Source organism: Manis javanica, chromosome 1, assembly GCF_040802235.1.
Source record: "Manis javanica isolate MJ-LG chromosome 1, MJ_LKY, whole genome shotgun sequence".
NCBI classification, from domain to species: Eukaryota; Metazoa; Chordata; class Mammalia; order Pholidota; family Manidae; genus Manis; species Manis javanica.
The window spans coordinates 55,714,368-55,731,358 of NC_133156.1; the positions used below are offsets into that span (position 1 = coordinate 55,714,368).

Below are 16,991 nucleotides of genomic sequence, written 5' to 3' on the forward strand. Positions count from 1 at the left end.
GGTCCCTGGCCATGTCTGCTACATGAGCACATCTTTCCAACTGTGTCCTTTGCCACACTCTCTCACCACTCTTGTTCCGTGGGGACTTGTTGATAAAACATCTTTAAAAGTGAAAATTTCCAGACGACAAAACACAACACTTGCTAAGGCAGAGTGGGAGCTCACAAAGGGCAAGGAGGCAGGCAGTGTGGATTCAGATCCTGACTTTGTCAGTTAATAGCTGTGTAGCCTTGACTGAGGTCTCTCTGAGCCTCAATTTCAAAGGCATAACTCTTAGCTCTCAGAAACTCTGAGAGGATGTAGGGAGAAAAGAAACCACGCCAAGCACCAAGCATAGTATAGCACTCACGGTGGACACCAGGGTTACAGCAAGCCCAGTACTGTGCATTCTTTTCTCACTATAGCACCTCCATTTTCCTTGGGAACCACCTTCCCACCCCAGTCCATGTGGTGGAGTGGGATGAAACCCACTGCCAGCTGTAGTAGTGGGCAGTGACCCAGGCCTGGGCGATCACTGTGTAGTGATTAGCTCCAGGGGAGGGGGTAAAGCACAGGACCACAGCCAGGGCAACTGGCTCTCACATGTCCCTGGAGCTTTTGGAGTTGCTAAATTGGTGGTGTGTCCATGTGGAGGTGTTGGTGAGTCGTCTTTGTCCCCATGTGGAGAAAGTCTGCCCAGGCCGGTGTTTGGGCTCATCTTGTGACCACCAACATGGTCACCCACACCCATGTGAGTGTATCTCCGGTCGGTCTGCCGCTGGGAAGACATACACACTCTTACGCACCAGAAGATAAACAAGTGCCTGCAGCTCCTTGGCTGGCACCCAGGCCGGGGGTGGAATAAACAATCCCAGTGACTTTCTGAAAAGCAAGTGTGTGTGGCAACAGGCGCCATGGAGACAAGCAGACTGTACAGAGCAGAGACAGCAGCCACCCCCCAATGCTACTCCTGCACACACACACATTCGCACATACATAACACTTCTTGTGCTCTCTCATGTTCACATCCACTCCATCAAACTCAGTTCCTTTTCACACCCAGGCACACCACCCTTGGGTTCTAGTCCCCATTCCAGTTTTGCCTGAGGCTGAAGACTTCTGAGAAGGTCTGAGATTCCCAATACAACAGTATCCACAGTTTCTAATCCCTTTGCTTGGACACTGGTCCTGGTTTAGGCCAAATTTCAGTAAATCATAGTCTCTAGGGAAGGTGTGGTGTGGTGTGGTGTGGTGTGTGTGTGTGTGTATATGTGTGTGTGTGTGTGTGTGTGTGTGTGTGTGTGTGTGTGACAGAGAGGAAGAGATGGAGAGAAAGGGGAGTGGGGTCATGTGGCAGGCAGTGCTATATAAACCCAACTTTCTGGAAAGTTCTTACCTTGTTTCAGAGATGCATACACAGCACATATTCATTTACTCCATCAAGAAATGCTCACCGAGGCCTCCCTCCCCCCAACCAGGCTTGTACAGACACATCCTTGAATACAAACACTCAGATATGTATCTGTCCTCATACATGCAGTTTACAACCCGATATGCTCTACATGATGATGGTGGTGGTGGTGTGCTATTTACTGACCACCTAAGTGTTTTACAGTCATTCTATCATTACATTTAATCCTTAAGGAAAACCATTTGAGATTGATCTTATTATCATTCCCATGTCATAGGTGCGGAAACAAGTCCAGAGAGGTTAAGTAACTTGCCAGGGTCACACTGCTCAGAAAGTAACAAAACTGGGAGCCAAACTTCTACCCACACTATTAGCCCTCTTCATTTAGTCAGATATATTTGTAACACCCCAGGCATGTGCAGACATGCACACACACACACACACACACACACACACACACATGCACATACACGAAAACCTTGCCTCAGTCAGTCCATATAACTGATGTCCATAGGATCACCTGCCCATCCTGATTTTTCCACATGCACCACTCCCAGGCCCTCACAGCACTGCCCTGATATTTATGACAGCCGCTGGCCTGGGCACCTATGAGCATAGCCTGCTGCCCATACTGGCCATAGGCACCCTTCCTCCCTCTCCACATCCCCCTCCACCCAGCAGCTGTAGGCCCTGGCCCAGCTGGGGGCGGCCCCAGGATTTGGATGGGTGACTCAGGCTGAATCATGGCCCAGCTGCTCCTTGGCAGCCCTCTCTCCCATTCTGCCCAGACAGCCTATTTGAAGGAAGAGGCAGACCTTGGGGTGGGAGACAGGGATTGGGGGCAGTAGGGGATGGGGATAGGCAACAGGGGCATTTGAGAAGGAGGAATCAGGCACAAGAAGCCCTCTGTGCCCTGCTCTACTCCACAGAGGTCTGCAGGTGCTCTCAGGCAGCCCCCAATCATGCCTCTCATTCTGCCAAGCAAAGGAGTCCTTCTGCCCTGATGTGGGCCAGGGTCTCCCTCTCTGATGCCAGGGCCCACTTTGGCTCCCCTCTCCCACCTCTTGGCACTAATAGCTACAACAATAACAATATTTACTATTTTAATTGATCATTCACATGTTACAGCACTCTATGGTTTTCAAAGCCTTTCTCATCTCGATTGCATTTAATTCTCTAACTGTTCTTAGTGTGTAGAAATGAGCATCCTTACTTTTGAGCTGAGGAAAATGAGGCTCAGACAGGCCCCATAAACTATCCAAGGTGACACAGTTGGTAAAATGGTAGTGCCAGGAACCAAGCTTAGGCTTCATGGCCCAGTCTGTAGAAGGTAAGCATTAGGGCCGGAGTTGAGCTGCAGTTGGACCTAGTGGGGGCCTGGTAGGGGCATGGCAGTGGGGATGTGGGGGTAGCATGGTGGTGGCATTGCAGGGTGGTGGAAAGGGGCGTGGTGGAGTGGCATGGCAGGGGGCATGACTGGTGGCTTAGTGTGTGGCAGGACCTTGACAACACTTTTCTCTTTACCCCTCCCCTCTGCAATTCACGGATTATGGAGTTATTTATGCTTTTAAGTCTTCTTTTCAGTGTTTTAGGCCAGTGTCCCAGGGCTAACAAATTCAGAGCCATGGAGTTTCTATGAGAAGACTTTAGCTGTGAAACATTGCTGCCTGAATCCTCAGTTTCCTTATCTGCAAACAGGTCCAAGGCCTCGGCTGGACTGGCTATTGAGAGGCACAAGTGAAATCACATGTACCATGCCCTTTAGAAGCTGTGAAGGACTTCATAAAGGCTGCTGTTTTTTCACATTTTGTTTTATCTTTTAAAAACACCAGTAGGTGTTGGGCAGACAGCGGGGTGGGGGAGCCTGGGGGAGGTACTGAAAGGGGGAGTGGATGACAGCTCTTCCTTCCTCCCGCCTGGGCTCAGCCTGGCCTTCCCCCACCCTCAGCCCAGAGCCAGTTTCTAGGCAACGGGTGGATGCAGGGATGGTTCGAAGGGGAGAGAGCTATAAATAGGGAAGGGAGAAAACAAAAATAAAGTTCTAGAGAAAGCTGTGGAGCCAAATTACTAGAGGTGGAGGTAGGAAGACTGGGAGGGAGACAGACAAATGGTGTGGGCAGCCGGACAGCCCCCAGCCCTTCATCAGTGGGAAAGGGCAGTTTTCAGACGAGTCAGCCAGTGAAGGTCGTCAGAGTACTGACATGGGTGGGAGTGGAGGGTCCCTGTGTGCTCAGCTGAGCAGGATGGCGATGATGAGGGGTCACTTCTGGTTGGAAGACCAGGGGAAGTTCAGAGGGGAGAAGGGTTTCAACAGGCAGAGATGTGGGCAGCTGTCCAGGTGGAGGAAATAGCACAGCAAAGGGAAGTAAGGTCTGGATCAGGTGAGGTGGAACTGGACCCACAGATCTCAGGAGGCATCACTGAAGACACCCCTGTGTCCACGCAGAGAGGTGGTTCTTTCCTCTGCAGCAACGCTGGTCTCCCCACAACTTCTTACACCACCCTATTTTCAGTAAGGTTTCAGCTCCAAACCCACCTCCTCAAATGCCTAACCACCCCAATTTAGGGTGTGCCACTATCCTCTCCCTGTCGCATTCTATCACATCTCTCTGTTTTATGTTCTTCATAAAACTTAATATCATCTTGTTTCATGTGTTTGTTGATCCATGGGGTGTGAGTTGTATCAGGACAGTGACCTGCAACCCCTCACCTCTAAGAATAGAGCAGGTGTGCAGCATGTGCTGTTTAGTGACTAAATAAATGGACACAACACACGAGGGCAACATAATGTACACACGTGAACACAGATGCAACACCCGCATCATCTAAGTCAAGTGTGCACACATAGCTGAAACCCACTCCCCCACCAACAAGTACCACCAAATCTCAGTCTCCACGAAGCTGCAGGAGCATCTGTCATCTCTGCTCTGCTGCCTCCACATTTTCCTATTGTTGGTGGGTTTTGTTTGCCTCCTCTCAGAGAAGGACCCTTTTGGGAAAATTCCAAAGCAGTTGGGCTTAGGGGTCAGGCTTAGGACTGCATGTGGCCTTTGTCACTTTGCAACAATGTGACCTGGAGCAGGTAATGTTGCCCCTCTGACCTCCACTCTCTCATTTGTAAACTGGAGCTAATAACAAGGAATTCTTGAGGATAGTTTCAAGTGAAATGAATAGAGACAAATGTTGGAAGCCTGGGACACACTGGGCATTGGGGAAATGGTTCCATCCCTGTCACAAGGGAGGAGCCCGAGATGTGTTCTCACACATGCACCCACAGTTGGGACTGTGCTCTGACACAGAGCTGGCATCCTCCAGTGATGCTTCTGGTTCTGTGCCTGGAAATGCATTTAAAGTGACCCTGGCAAATGAGAGCATTAATCTGTGAGCAGAAAACCAGGTGCCTGGGAAGGAAGAATAAACCTCCCTAGATGGTGAAACTGGTTTTGGCATCTAAAAATGGGTTCAGGTGCTGGTAGCTGGAAAGGAGATGGCAAACAAATTCAGAGGCCCGGGAGTTCATGAAAATGAGTGGAAGCGGATGGGAGGAATACAATAGGGAGGGAAAGGGACTGTTGCCTACTGAAATCAAATGTAAAAAAAAATGTAAACCTTGGGTTAGTAAACTAAACATCCCTACAGGCCAAATCCAACTTTAGGGCTATGAGTGTGCAATCCCTGAGGACTGTAGGTTGTAAACAGTGTGTTAGCCAAAAGGGATTTTATTGAGATCCTGGCACGCGTACATTGAATCAGAGACTCTAAGCCCACCCGTTTGTTCTCCTTACACACACGTCCGCCAGCTGCCTCCTATTTCCGGAAATAAAGGCGCTTACAATGCAGGCCAAGGTGACCCCGAGTGGACGGGTTTCCCGCAGCGTTTAAGCCTTTCCCGGCCTGGCACCTCCTCCCACTCCCATGACGCAGGGAAAGAGGAGGCTCTAACACTTGGGTATTGATTGAATATAACAAACTTCTCCCAGCCCTGAGGCTGGAGGGTGACTCAAAGTTGGAGTCGCAAAGGAGGTCGCACTACGCCGAACAGGGGTGAGGTCCTGAACTGGCGAGGTTGGGGGGGCCCCTGCGGCAAAACCAAACCGCGTTGGCGCAAAGGCCGGGGCGGGGTCTCCTGTGCTACCGGGGAAGAGGCTGCTGTGGCACTAGCGCAGGGGCGCCGCAGCGACGGGGGCGGGGCCTCAGCGAAAGTGCGGTGTGGAGCGCTTCTGCGCCAATCAGAGCAGCGCTTTCCTCCGTGCCGGGGGCGGGACCTCGGCCCTGTACCACGGCGTCTCCGCCCCCTTCTTCCCCATTCTGAGGTGGTCTTGGGGGCCCTCTAGTGCCAGTCCTGAAGGGCTCAAGGCTCCAGGCCGGCCTTCAGTTTTCTGCGGACCCTAGCTCACCTCAGCCGAGGTCACAAACCTTCGGGCGTCTTTCCGGGGTGGGGGGAGCCGCGGTAACCCGAGCTCGGCCTCCTTCTGGGGCAATTGCCCATTTCCCCTACCTTTGGATGGGTTTTTCTGAATTGGGCAGGTATGCACAGGGATGTGTGCGTGTAAACGTTTTGGGGGGCAGAGGTCTGAGAGTAATGTTTTTCAGTGACCCCGCTGCTGATTTTTGAAAGCATCTTCGTGGAGCGCGCACAACTAGGAGTGCGAGCGCGGGTCTGCCAGCGTGGTGCATGCGTGTCTGCACGTGCACACCTGCCTCGGTGCATACACTCTGGCTGGCGTGCAACACCCCGCCTACGCATGTCTCTGCGCCAGTGGCCATCTGCGCGCCTGCGCTGCTTGTGAGGCGAGGTGGGGGTCGGTTCACCCTGTGCCGCCGCGGCGCGGAGTTTCCCTCTGCCTAGCACCCCGAGCAGGTGCTGTACGGTCCAGCAGGTGGCACCTGCGGCCACCTTCCCGCCTCCTGGTCAACTGCATGTTCCAGACTGAAGAGACCCCTTTCCCCACAGGTCGTCTCTGGGGGTGGATAGGAGATGGCTAGGCTGACGCCGAGGTGGTCGTTGTTATACTTGGGCTGAGTGTGGCTGGGCCCCAAAGAGGGGAGTGGGGCAGGCTGGGACCTTGGAAGCCCATCGCCATCTCCACCCGCCGCCCAGCGCAGCCCAGCCCACACCTTTTCTGTCCGCGGCTCCGGCTACAGACAGATTGGCTTTATTCAGGGACACTCGGGGGGCGGCCGGGCTCGCCCGCCCGGGACACGCTCACACGGGGGTTGGGGCACTCTTCATGCCACAATCATAACACACGACGCCTGTGCGGAGCGGGCCGGCTGGAGGAGGGGGCATGGCACAGCCTAACTCCTGGTTTTGGTTTTAAAAAAAGGGAGGGGCTCGGGGTCGAAGTAAGAGTAGGGTGGAGGACTCTAGGACTGCCCGGGGACCCCTCGGAGAGCCTCTGTTGGGGTTGGGGCTGGGAGTTGTTTCTTTCGGATCTTCGTTTAAAAACACATAGAACATGCTACATTCGCGCAGACATTGGGCGGGAACGGGTAGGGAGGAGGCAACACGGGTGAGGTGAGGCTCCCAGCCTTTGCCGCAGCCCTGGCCCCTTATGCGCCACAAGGTTGGACCCGGGCAGGTAGGACAGACAGACAGACACTTAACACAGGCTCCAAGGAGGTGCCTTGGAGCGAAGGAAGATCTCATGTTTGGGGGGAAAGGGGCAGAAGGACAGCCCTGGTTCTGGGGAGCAGGGTGGAGGACAGGGAGTGGATTGTGCTGCTGGTGGCGGGTGGTCCTGGGCCCTTATGCTTCTGGCTCATACTCCTGATACTCCTCCTGCATCAGGGAGATGGGGGTGGAGCAGGGAAGAGCAAAAGGGGAAGGAGTTGGAGACACAGTGGGTGGCCCTCGTCCCAAGCCCCCTCCTCCTCAAGGAAGAACCGTATCTGTCCCTCCCCTTGGACAGCGGAGGAACCTGGAAGTTGGGGACAGCTGGGAAGTTCCTGGGACCCAGTGTGACACCCCATCTGTCCTCCCTCCCTGTTGCCACCTCCTGAGGCCTGGGTTCTGGAAAAGGGGAGCCTGAAGCTCCCTGGCCCAACCCTATCTTGCCAGGGACCTCCTACTCCAGCTGGGGATGGTAGCAATCTCCCCAGATGCCCAAAGCCCCACCTAGCCCGGCAGCCCCTCACCTGGGGCGGTTCCTCATAATTCTCTCCAGGCTCCATCAGGGGCTCGATCAGTGGCTCCTCAGCAGCTTCCTGAGCCACTTCCTCTGGCTGTGGGCAGAGAAGGAACAGGGCTTGTGAGGGCAGCTGGGGATGCCCTCCAAATTCCTATCCTGGGAAGATTTTTGCTGACTGGGAGAAGGCTAGGCTTTGTTGGCAGTGCAACCAGAATTTTTAATTGTTTATTTGAAGTGCCTTGGAAAGGGGATGAAGGTGTGGGGGTGATATTCCTCCAAATTACCACTTGAAGCTGGGGGAGTTGAAGAGGAATGGGCAGGGCTCGCCATACCCATCTCCTGAGCACCTGGCAGCCTCCTGAACTTCCATCATTTGTACTGTATGGAATGGGGAAATGGGCAGCACATTCAGTCACCCATTTATCACTGCCTCCTTTGTGTTGGGCTCTGTGCTGGCATTGGGACCCCAGAGATAATCCTGGAGGCTCCTCTGGGCTGGAGGGAGATGGAAGCTCAGGGACAGTACTGGGCAGTGGCTCTGAGCCATTCCCCTGCCACCTTCCAACCATCCCTCCCCCAGGATCCTGCATGGCCTGGTTTCTTCAGCTGTTGCTATTTTAAGATAAGCTAGAAGCAACAGCTCATGGTGTTGCTTGGATGTGTGAGCTAAGACTCTCCCCTCCCCCCTACATCTGCTACCTAGCCCAGCAGGCACATAAACTGAGGGCTACCACACATGTGGCAAGCCACCTGCAGGTGAGCTCATATATGCAGACAAACATGGGACTGAGCTGGCTGCAAACACAGGCACACACAATAAACTGGGGTCCATGCACAGCAGCACAAGGCCACATATGGGCTGGCACTCCTGGGGGAACCTGTAGGCAGAAGGCATGCCACTCACCCACTTCCACATATAACCATTGTCCTTCCCTATGGGTAGAAATAAGAAACTTGGGATCCTGGAGGCCTGGCATGGAGAAGACCTGCCTTGACCACCTCTACTCTCCAGTTGCCCTAGCCCTATGCAGCTACTTCACATTATCTGTCTAGGTGGGCCTTGTGGGCACATGAGTTTACCACTCCTGACTGGGCTCATTCCACTCCCCCTATCCATGTACAGATGGGTACACCAAGGCCCAGGGTGTGGGGAAATACTAGTTTGCCCAAAGTCACCCAGCTGTGACCAGAACCCAGGAAAGAAACATAATGTTAGCAATCCTAGCTCAAGCACATTGTTTGGAAACAACCCCAATGTCCACCACCAGTAGAATGGGTGTGTGTCCTGTAGTCTGATCACCCAGTGGGTGCTGTACAACAGAATGGAGAATGACAGTGCTTACATGCCACTGCATGGCTGGGTCTTATGCTTACTGTGGAGTGAAAGAAACCAGGTACAGAAGAGCATGTCCTGCATGATACCATTTATATGAAGTTGAAAACACCCAACTTGTTTGTGGTAATTGAAGTTCAGAAGCAGTGGCCCTCGGAGGGGAGGTAGGGCCAGGAAGAAGGTGAGGAGAATAAGGCACCCAAGGTGCATGTGTTAAGATACCGGCTTTCACGGCCAGGTGAGTAGGACTCCAAAATGAGTGCCCCCCTGAATTTTGTGCTCCAGACACTCACTCATCTCATCCTAGCCTTGGCCCTGGGCTTAGGGACTGGAAGGGGGTTTTCTGAGGTGCTGATGTTCTTGATCTGGGTGCTGGTTCATGAGGGAGTCCTTTTGTGAAAATTTTATGGGGCTGTGTGCTTTCTGCATATATGTTGTACTTCAATAAAAAGTTCACTTAAAAAACATCCCAGCCTGGCTAGTCACTAGCCATTTGGCATCAGTAAGTCTCTTCATGTCTGATCTCAGATTGGATGGGAAATGAAATGGTGCTCTCTGCTTTATAGGAGTCGGGGGAGGAATCTGTGATAATAAATGCAAGCAGGCTGAAGGCAGACACTCAGAAATGTGCATCCTGCACTTGAACAGGTTCCCCCATGCCTGGTGACCCAAAGGGCTGCTGTTTGGATTTAAATCTATGATCTAGATCTCCCTTGAGACTCCCTAGATCTCCCTATGTCAAAAGTGCTCATAGGAAGAAGGTGGCTAGAGAAAAATGGTTCTGTGCAAAGGCTTCTCATGAACAGCCTCGAGAATGACAGCTTAGGCCCAGACCTGCCTCTCTCTGCACCTTAGCTCCCAGCACATGGCCTGGCCGGTGTCAGCACGAAGTGACTCTGGTGACATGAGCCTGAGCTTATCCTCCCAACCAGCTTCTCAGGGAGGCAGGCAGGACTTGGGATCTTGGGAAAGTCACTTCACTTCTCTGGGCCTCAGTTTCTTCATCTGTAAAATGGACTAGCTGTGTGCCTTCTTCTTAGAGACACTGTGAAGATTCAGTGAGTTACTCCCTGTAACATATCTAGAAGAGTGCCTGCCCATCCAAGAGATCAATGGATGGGAGCTAACACTGGAAGCATTATAAGAAATGGAAAGTCACACAGCTGGTAGAATGCATAGGCGGGACTTGAACCAGAACTTGTGAGTTAAGTCCCAAACTTCTGAGAGGGGAAGGAAGCACAATGTCTGGAGTGGAGGGTGTGTGGGGTCTCCTCTTACAGCCCTATAAATACGCTCGTGTGGAATGTACACTGATCTCCCAAACCAAACACTGAAGAAGGAGCCCCTCACTGCCCGTGAAGGCAGAGTCTGCCATTGTATGTGGACACGCTCGGAGCAGTCTGCAGGAAGAATACCTGGGTGGACGTCCAGACCCAGGGTGCGCTGTCATAGTGGCACATTCCTACACACACCTATAGTCACATTAGCCCTTGAAGACAGACTCTGTTGCTCATGTGATCATGGGGCCACCACCTCTCACTGAGCACCCACTGTACAAGCTGAGCTCTTTACATCAGAGGTTCTCAGAGTGTAGTCCCTGCACCTGTAGTAGCAGCATCCCCTGGGTACCTGCTGGAAATGCAAATTCTCGGGCCCCACCCCAGACCCGTTGAATCAGAAATTTTAGGGATGGGGCCAACAGTCTTTATTTTAATCTGGCCTCCTGGTGATTGTGATGCACACTTGAGCTTTGGGACTCTCTGATAGAAATCTCTAATCTATGTGAGAGCCCTACTGTGTTCCTCTCTTGTTCTACAGGCAAAGAATAGAGCTCAGAGGCATGATGAGACCTACCCAAGGTCACACAGACAGGAATTAGTGGATTTGGGATTCAGATCCAGATCTGGGGCTCCAGAGCTCACATCTCTTGCCTTGCAGTATGTCCTAATGGAGTGCTGTCTGCACGAACACATGGGTGGGTAGCTGCCACCACTCCCTTGGGGGAACATGCCTGCACAAATGTGTGGTGCACAATTTTCCCCTCCCATGTAGCCCAGGCCTGCTCATGCCCGCCTCAGGGTCTTTGTACATGCTGTACCTACTGCTTGAAATACACTCCTTGCATGCCTTACCTCATCCCTTGGGTGTCAGCTCAAATGTTGCCTCCTCAGAGAAGCCCTCCCAACAAAAGTGGCCTCTTAGCCCTTGGGTTTCTACCCAATCACCCTGTCTTTTCATCAGAGCCCGTGTCCCCATCTGACTTATTGATTGGCTTTTTACTATCTTCTCCCACTACATTGTCAGTTCCACAAATGTAGGAACCTATTCATTGTGGGAACCCCTAGAAAAATTCCTCTCTGATGTGAAGACTGAATGAAAAGAAATGAATGAGGACATGGTGAAAAGTGGTCTGGGTCATACTCACAAGCAAGATACATGTATACAGCCAGATCTGGGTCACTGTCACAGGGAACACCATGGCCAACACACCTTCATGCAGACACATTGTGAGCTGATCTAGCAGGGCCCTGAAGAAGTGAGGCAAGATGGCTTGTGCCCTGAGTTGGCTGGGGGAGTGGGGAGCCTGGTTGATGGGCATTCCTGGCATGTGTGGGCATGCATGTGTATGTAGTGAGAGGACAGCTCACCTTCAGATCGGCGGGGAATTCCTCCTTCTTCACCAGGCCCGTGGCTGCTGCGATATTCCCAGCCCCAGAGAACACAGCTCCTCCCAGATGTGATGCCTGCTCCTTGGTTTTCTCAGCCACTGGAGCAGGGAGAGGATGGGGAAGTGGTTGGGGGCTAGGGTGAAGTAGGCATAGAGGACTCCCTTCCCGGTAGTGGGTAGTGTCCCAGGGCCTGCCTTCCCCATGGCACACACCCCCAGGAAGAGTTGGGGTGCCCTCCTCCGCCCCCTGCCTCTCCCCCCACCCAAGTCCTAGCTAGATCATAGGCCCATGGTGAGGGAAAGGGGCTGTGCCAGGGCTGGGCTGGTACCTGAGGCCACTCCTTGTACCACCCCCTCTCGGGTCTTGCTTCCTGCAGGGACAGAAAGAAGCACAGTCAAGAGCTCTGAGCTGAGGGAACAGAAGCTACAGCAAGCACAGTGGTTACAGAGTGGGCAGAGGGACCCAGTTGGCACCTGGCCCCATCACTGCCTCCTCGGGCCCCAAATCCCACAAGTGCCCCCTTCACACACTGAGTCCGCCACACCTACTTCCTCTACTTCCTCAGGACTTCTAGTTCTCCTCCATCGTCGCCCCCACCCCCACCTGATATGATAGGCACACCCCTCTGGTGGATGCTGCCTGAGTACCAGCACTGTGAAAAGTACTCGAGTTGCCCCATTTCATTTAATCCTCTGCTGAGAATGGGAGCAGGCTGGGGTGGCGGTGGGAGTGGGGTGGAGCCACAGGGGGCGCAAAAGGCTGTATATTTGGAAAGGTTCCCCAGTGCCTCTGATGTATGGCTGCCCATCCCCCTACCTGTGTACACTCACATGCCGCCAGCCCCCATTCCATTTCATCTGAAGACTTCTCCTAACTAGGGTGCATATCCCTCCTTCTGGTTGAAGTGAAGAGAGTCTTAGGTACAGGATGGTCCTAAGAGTGATTTGCACATTGTGACTAACACCCACAGCATGGGCTGGGCCTTCCAATGAGAGCAGTGACTAAGAAGGGCCAGAGGGCCTGAGCTAAGGTGGCAGGGTGGGAGTCTTTAGGGCACTGGTGATCTTCCCTCCCAAGAATTTGTCAACCCACACACAGCTGATAGACCCAGAAATGGGTGTCTGGGTGGCTGGTGGGAGGAGAGGCCAGTGTGGGAAAACAGGATTCTCAGGATGAAGGCCAGCCAGACCCAGAGACAGCAGGGGGTGGGCTGCACACATAAACCCATTCATTCCTCCCACAAACATTTGCGGGCACCTGGCTTGTGCCAGGCCCTGGCCAATGGCTCACTGTCGGGCAGGGGTAAGAGAACAGATACTGTGTCCTGCACCTCAAGTAGTGGGGAGATGACTTCTAGCCTCTAGCGGGTACATGATGTGGGAGGGGGCACTGCCTTGCCCTTGACAAATGGGGAGCAGGTGGATATGCAGAAAGGAGACTCAGGAGGGTATTCCAGGCACAGGGAACCATGCAGCCGAGGCACAGAGATGTGTACATTCAGGGCCTGGATGGAGCCCATCAGCACAGTCTGTGTGCCCAGAGCACACACAGACTGAGGCAGGACCACAAAGGTGTTGAATGCTAGGCTACAGGGAGCTGAGGCTTTAACGTGTAGGAACTGGGGGACGTTGGGGTTCCCTGGGCAGGGGGAGGAGGTGCCAGTCTAAGGGGAAGGATGAGGCTGAGTGTGTTAGCAAGGAGGCAGTGTCAGGGGTACCAGGGATCCACAGGAGAAAATGGGCTGCAGGAGGAGGCAAGAGGGAGGCCAGAGATGGGGTCCAGCAGGTGTGGGCTCAAGCCTTCGCCCTTGCTCTATCACAGCTGCCCTAGCTCTAGCCACCCTTATCTGGTGGCTATACTAGCTCCCAGTGGGACTCCCTGTAATTTATCCTGAGGCCTGAGGGACCTTTCTGACTGTCAGCCCCTAGCTTAAAATCTCTCGAGGCAATTCTAATAATGCTTTGCCTGGCCTAGAAGGGCCCCCTCATGGACTGATGCTTGCCCACCTTCTGATCTCAACTCTTCCCACTGTTTCCTGCCCTCTGCTCTCCAGCCCAGCCTCCTTCAGCCTGTCCCAGGGCTTCTGCACCTGGCTTTTCTGCTCCACCCCCCCCAGCCCCCACCCCAGCCCCTTATTCTTTGGGGCTAAGCTCAAATGCCACCCTCTTTGGTAACTTTACCAAAGTAGTTCCCATCCCAGTCACTTGATGTGAAAGGGACAGATTTCTGATGTGAAATCCCACTATAAGAATACTCTATCACTATCAGGAGAGCCAGCACCTACAGCACATAGTAGGTGGTCAGTAAATACTTTTCAAATTACCACAACCTCAAATATGCCACAATGCTGGGCAAGTGAACCAGCCCTCTGCAGCCTGTATAAGGGATGATTCTGCCCCCTGCACACAAGTAAGCCCTGAATTGTGTCTAGATTCAGTAGATATCAATTTCTGAGCCTTGCCTGTCTTTATGCAAATGACCCTGAAGGCTCCCTCTCCTTTCACACTCATGGTGAGAGATTTTAACCATTTGGCCTTTCTCCTAAAGATAGCTGCCAGCTGAAAGGATGGTGAACTCAGAGGAGAGACAGCAATGGTGGAACCACAGGCACTGGGAGGCAGGAGTTCCTGGAGAGAAACTCAGGTGCAAGTAGCTGGAGAGGTGGGCTGGGAAGGAGCCCTAGTAATACAGGTGGGAGAACCGTCAAGGGGACAGGTGGGCCTTGGAGTCCATAGCTCGGCTCAGACTCCAGCCTCAGGTTTTATCAGCTGTGTGACCTTGAGCAAGACAGTTGAGCAGCCCCAGTTCACTTGGTCTGTGAAATGGGCAGGGAATGTTAAATGAGTTAATGGATGTTAGGCCATGTCCCACAGGACTTGGGGGAGAGTAAGGGCTCACCAGGTAACTAATGAGAAGAAGAGTAAGAAAAGGAAGGCTGTCTGCTTTGATCACTGCACTGGTCCTGGTCTTGCAGCTGAACACCACCTTCACCAACCCTTACCCCCACTCCCTCTTGGGAAGGTCCCATCACTGACACAGGCTACCTAAAGCTGGCTATGTCCCCAGTGACCCCTGCTGACCCGCCCTGTCTGCTGACTCATATTGTCCTGCCCAGACCCCTCCCTCCCTCTAAGGACCCAGGCCCCACTCCCTAGGAGGACACCCGAACCCTGTGGCCCCGGAAACCCTGCCCCTCGCCCACCGACGTAGAGGACGCCCTCCTTGGTCTTCTCTGCAGCCTCGGTGACCCCCTGCTTAGTTTTCTCCGCGGCGGCCACGACGCCTTCCTTGGCCATGGACAAGCCCTTCATGAACACGTCCATCCTGGCGTCCTGGGGAGGGTGAACACACGGGCACGGGTGCACTGGCCCTGCACCCCTCAACACAGCCCTTCCTGTGGACGCTGTGCCCCCTCCCCTCCCTACTGATAGCTGGCAGCTGAGGATGCTCCTGAGCCCTTCAGGGAACGAAGCTCCCTGCCACCTTACCCTCTACCCAGCTCAAGGCTATAGGGCCGCAGCGAGTCCTCGCGTCCTTGAAATCTGGGGACGCGGGAGGGGTCACCGCCTCGGTTATCTGGGGCCCTGCAACCTGCAGCCCCGTGTTAACGGTATGTTGAGCTTGGCGCGAAGCCCCGAGGCCTGCCTGGACACACAGGACAGAGTCACACAGTCATGCACACAAACATACTCCACGGACACGCTCACGTGCACATACAGGATACACAGAAGTCTAAACGCGCACGGACACGCGCACACACGGACACACGGGAGCGAACGCACGTCCACAGGGCCACCCAGGCAGTTGCAGACACACATACCCCGGGGCGCAGTGACACTCACCCACTGCAGACCTCTCTCAGTTGTCCAGTCCTTCCCACACCAGACCAGTCCCCTTTACTTCCCCAGTGCCTTCTCCACCCCCGCTCCCGGAGCGCGGCCACCTCACCTGGGTGCGGGGCGGGGGCTGGGTATGGAGCTGCTGTTGCGTCTGCCGCGGGCGCTAGGCAGTGCTGGGGTGAGCTCAGAGCCCGATGGGAGGTCGGGCCGTGGCCAGATACTCAGGTCCGGCTGCAGCAGGCGGGGCTTGGGCCCTGGGCAAGGGCGCAGTACTGTCCGAGCCTTGGGTGCGTCGGCAGCCACCGCTCGCGCCTAGCGCCCAGCTCGCTCACGCGCTCGGACTCCGACTCCAGCTCGAGCGCTGCGGCAGCTCTGAGCTCAGCGCACCCCCTGGCGGCCGCGCCTCCCCCTCGGCCTGACTGACAGGGGGCGGAGAGGGTGACATCTCCGCTGAGCTCGCTATCCTTCCGCGGCCCGCCAGGGACGCGCCCCTGAGGGACCCCGGGTCCTCAGACTCGCATCGTACCCCCAAGAACCTAGTCTGGTTGGGGAGACGATGCAGCGCGCTGAACAGGGAAGAAATACTGCTGTTGGCTTTGGAGTTCAGTCGGGTTTGAATCTCAGGTGTGCTTTTTACTAACTGTGGAACCTTGGATTGCTTCTCGGCTCTTCTTTCTGAATGCCAGCTTCTTTTTTCTGTAAAATAACAGATGATTCATTCAACGAACGTTGATTGAGCGCTTAGACAGGTGCCAGGCAGGTTCTAGGCTGGAGACAGTGGAAAAGGAAAACAAGGACCCTGCTCCTGGGGAGGTTACAGTGATGTATTTGCGTGTGTGCAGCGATGGGACACAGGGCAGAAAATAAACGTGTCAGCACTTAAACCTAACAAGGTTATTTCAGCTTGTGAGAAGTGTAATGAAGAGAATAAAATGGTGAAGTAACAGAACAACTAGAGGAGGGGTGCTTGAGACAGAGCGGTCAGGGAAGTACTCTGTAACCGGGTGAATGGGAGCAGAGTCCACAGAGAGGCACCAAAGGCAAGAAGGGAAAGATCCATGAGAGGAAGTTGCAAGTACAAAGGCCCTGAGGCAGGACTGTGCTTAGGAACAGATTAAGGGCAGTGCAGCTGAAGAGTGGGGAGGGAGGGAGGAGAAGACCACTTTTTTGTGTGATTATGGTGGGGATTGTCAAATGGCCATAGAATGCCAAGCACACATAGACCCTCAGTGGGTGCTATGACAGAATTGTGCCCAAGAAACTGTGGGATCCTGATGGAGGGGACTCTGACGGAGGGGACTCTGACAGTGTAGGAGTTAGGGAAGGCTGTACAGAGGAGGTCACACCTGAGCTGGGCTTCATGGGACAGGTAAGATTTCATCAGACAGGCAGAGAGGAGTATTTTAGGCTGTGGGTATAGCATGGGCAAAGGCACTGTGACTGGAATTGAGGAGAGAGTGACAAGTGACGAAGTGAGGAGGCAGCTAGTAGGCAAACTGTGCAGGGCCTGGAAAAATAATGTTCACAGGTCACTGGTAGAGCTGCGAACTGGCACACTCATTTTGGAAGGCAACTTGGCAATGTTTATCAGAAATATAAATGCATACTCCTTTTCAGCCAACAGTTCCC

The 16,991-nt window shown here is 53.8% G+C and overlaps 1 protein-coding gene across 2 annotated transcripts; it reads right to left on the minus strand.

Moving 5' to 3' along the window:
* Nucleotides 1–6,530: 6,530 nt before the first annotated feature.
* On the minus strand, nucleotides 6,531–15,753 carry SNCB (synuclein beta). Of its 2 annotated transcripts, none has more exons than XM_017668539.3 (6): nucleotides 15,366–15,753; nucleotides 14,726–14,855; nucleotides 11,852–11,893; nucleotides 11,503–11,621; nucleotides 7,529–7,615; nucleotides 6,531–7,172 (listed from the first exon to the last, which is right to left on the minus strand). In XM_017668539.3, exons 2-6 carry the CDS (start codon nucleotides 14,844–14,846, stop codon nucleotides 7,140–7,142), a joined length of 402 nt encoding a protein of 133 aa, XP_017524028.1. In that variant the 5' UTR covers nucleotides 14,847–14,855; nucleotides 15,366–15,753; the 3' UTR covers nucleotides 6,531–7,139. The 2 variants fall into 2 exon arrangements, with proteins under 2 accessions (XP_017524028.1, XP_017524027.1); XM_017668538.3 differs by having other exon boundaries at nucleotides 15,472–15,752.
* Nucleotides 15,754–16,991: the final 1,238 nt, after the last annotated feature.

Bases quoted from the DNA above. Each gene is read 5' to 3' on its own strand.
- SNCB (XM_017668539.3), bottom strand. From the start codon at position 14,846: ATGGACGTGTTCATGAAGGGCTTGTCCATGGCCAAGGAAGGCGTCGTG. The intron at 11,622-11,851 runs GTACCAGCCCAG...TCCCTGCTCCAG, and splicing joins GGTACAAGGAGTGGCCTCAG to TGGCTGAGAAAACCAAGGAG. The intron at 7,173-7,528 runs GTGAGGGGCTGC...TCCCTGATGCAG, and splicing joins ATTATGAGGAACCGCCCCAG to GAGGAGTATCAGGAGTATGA.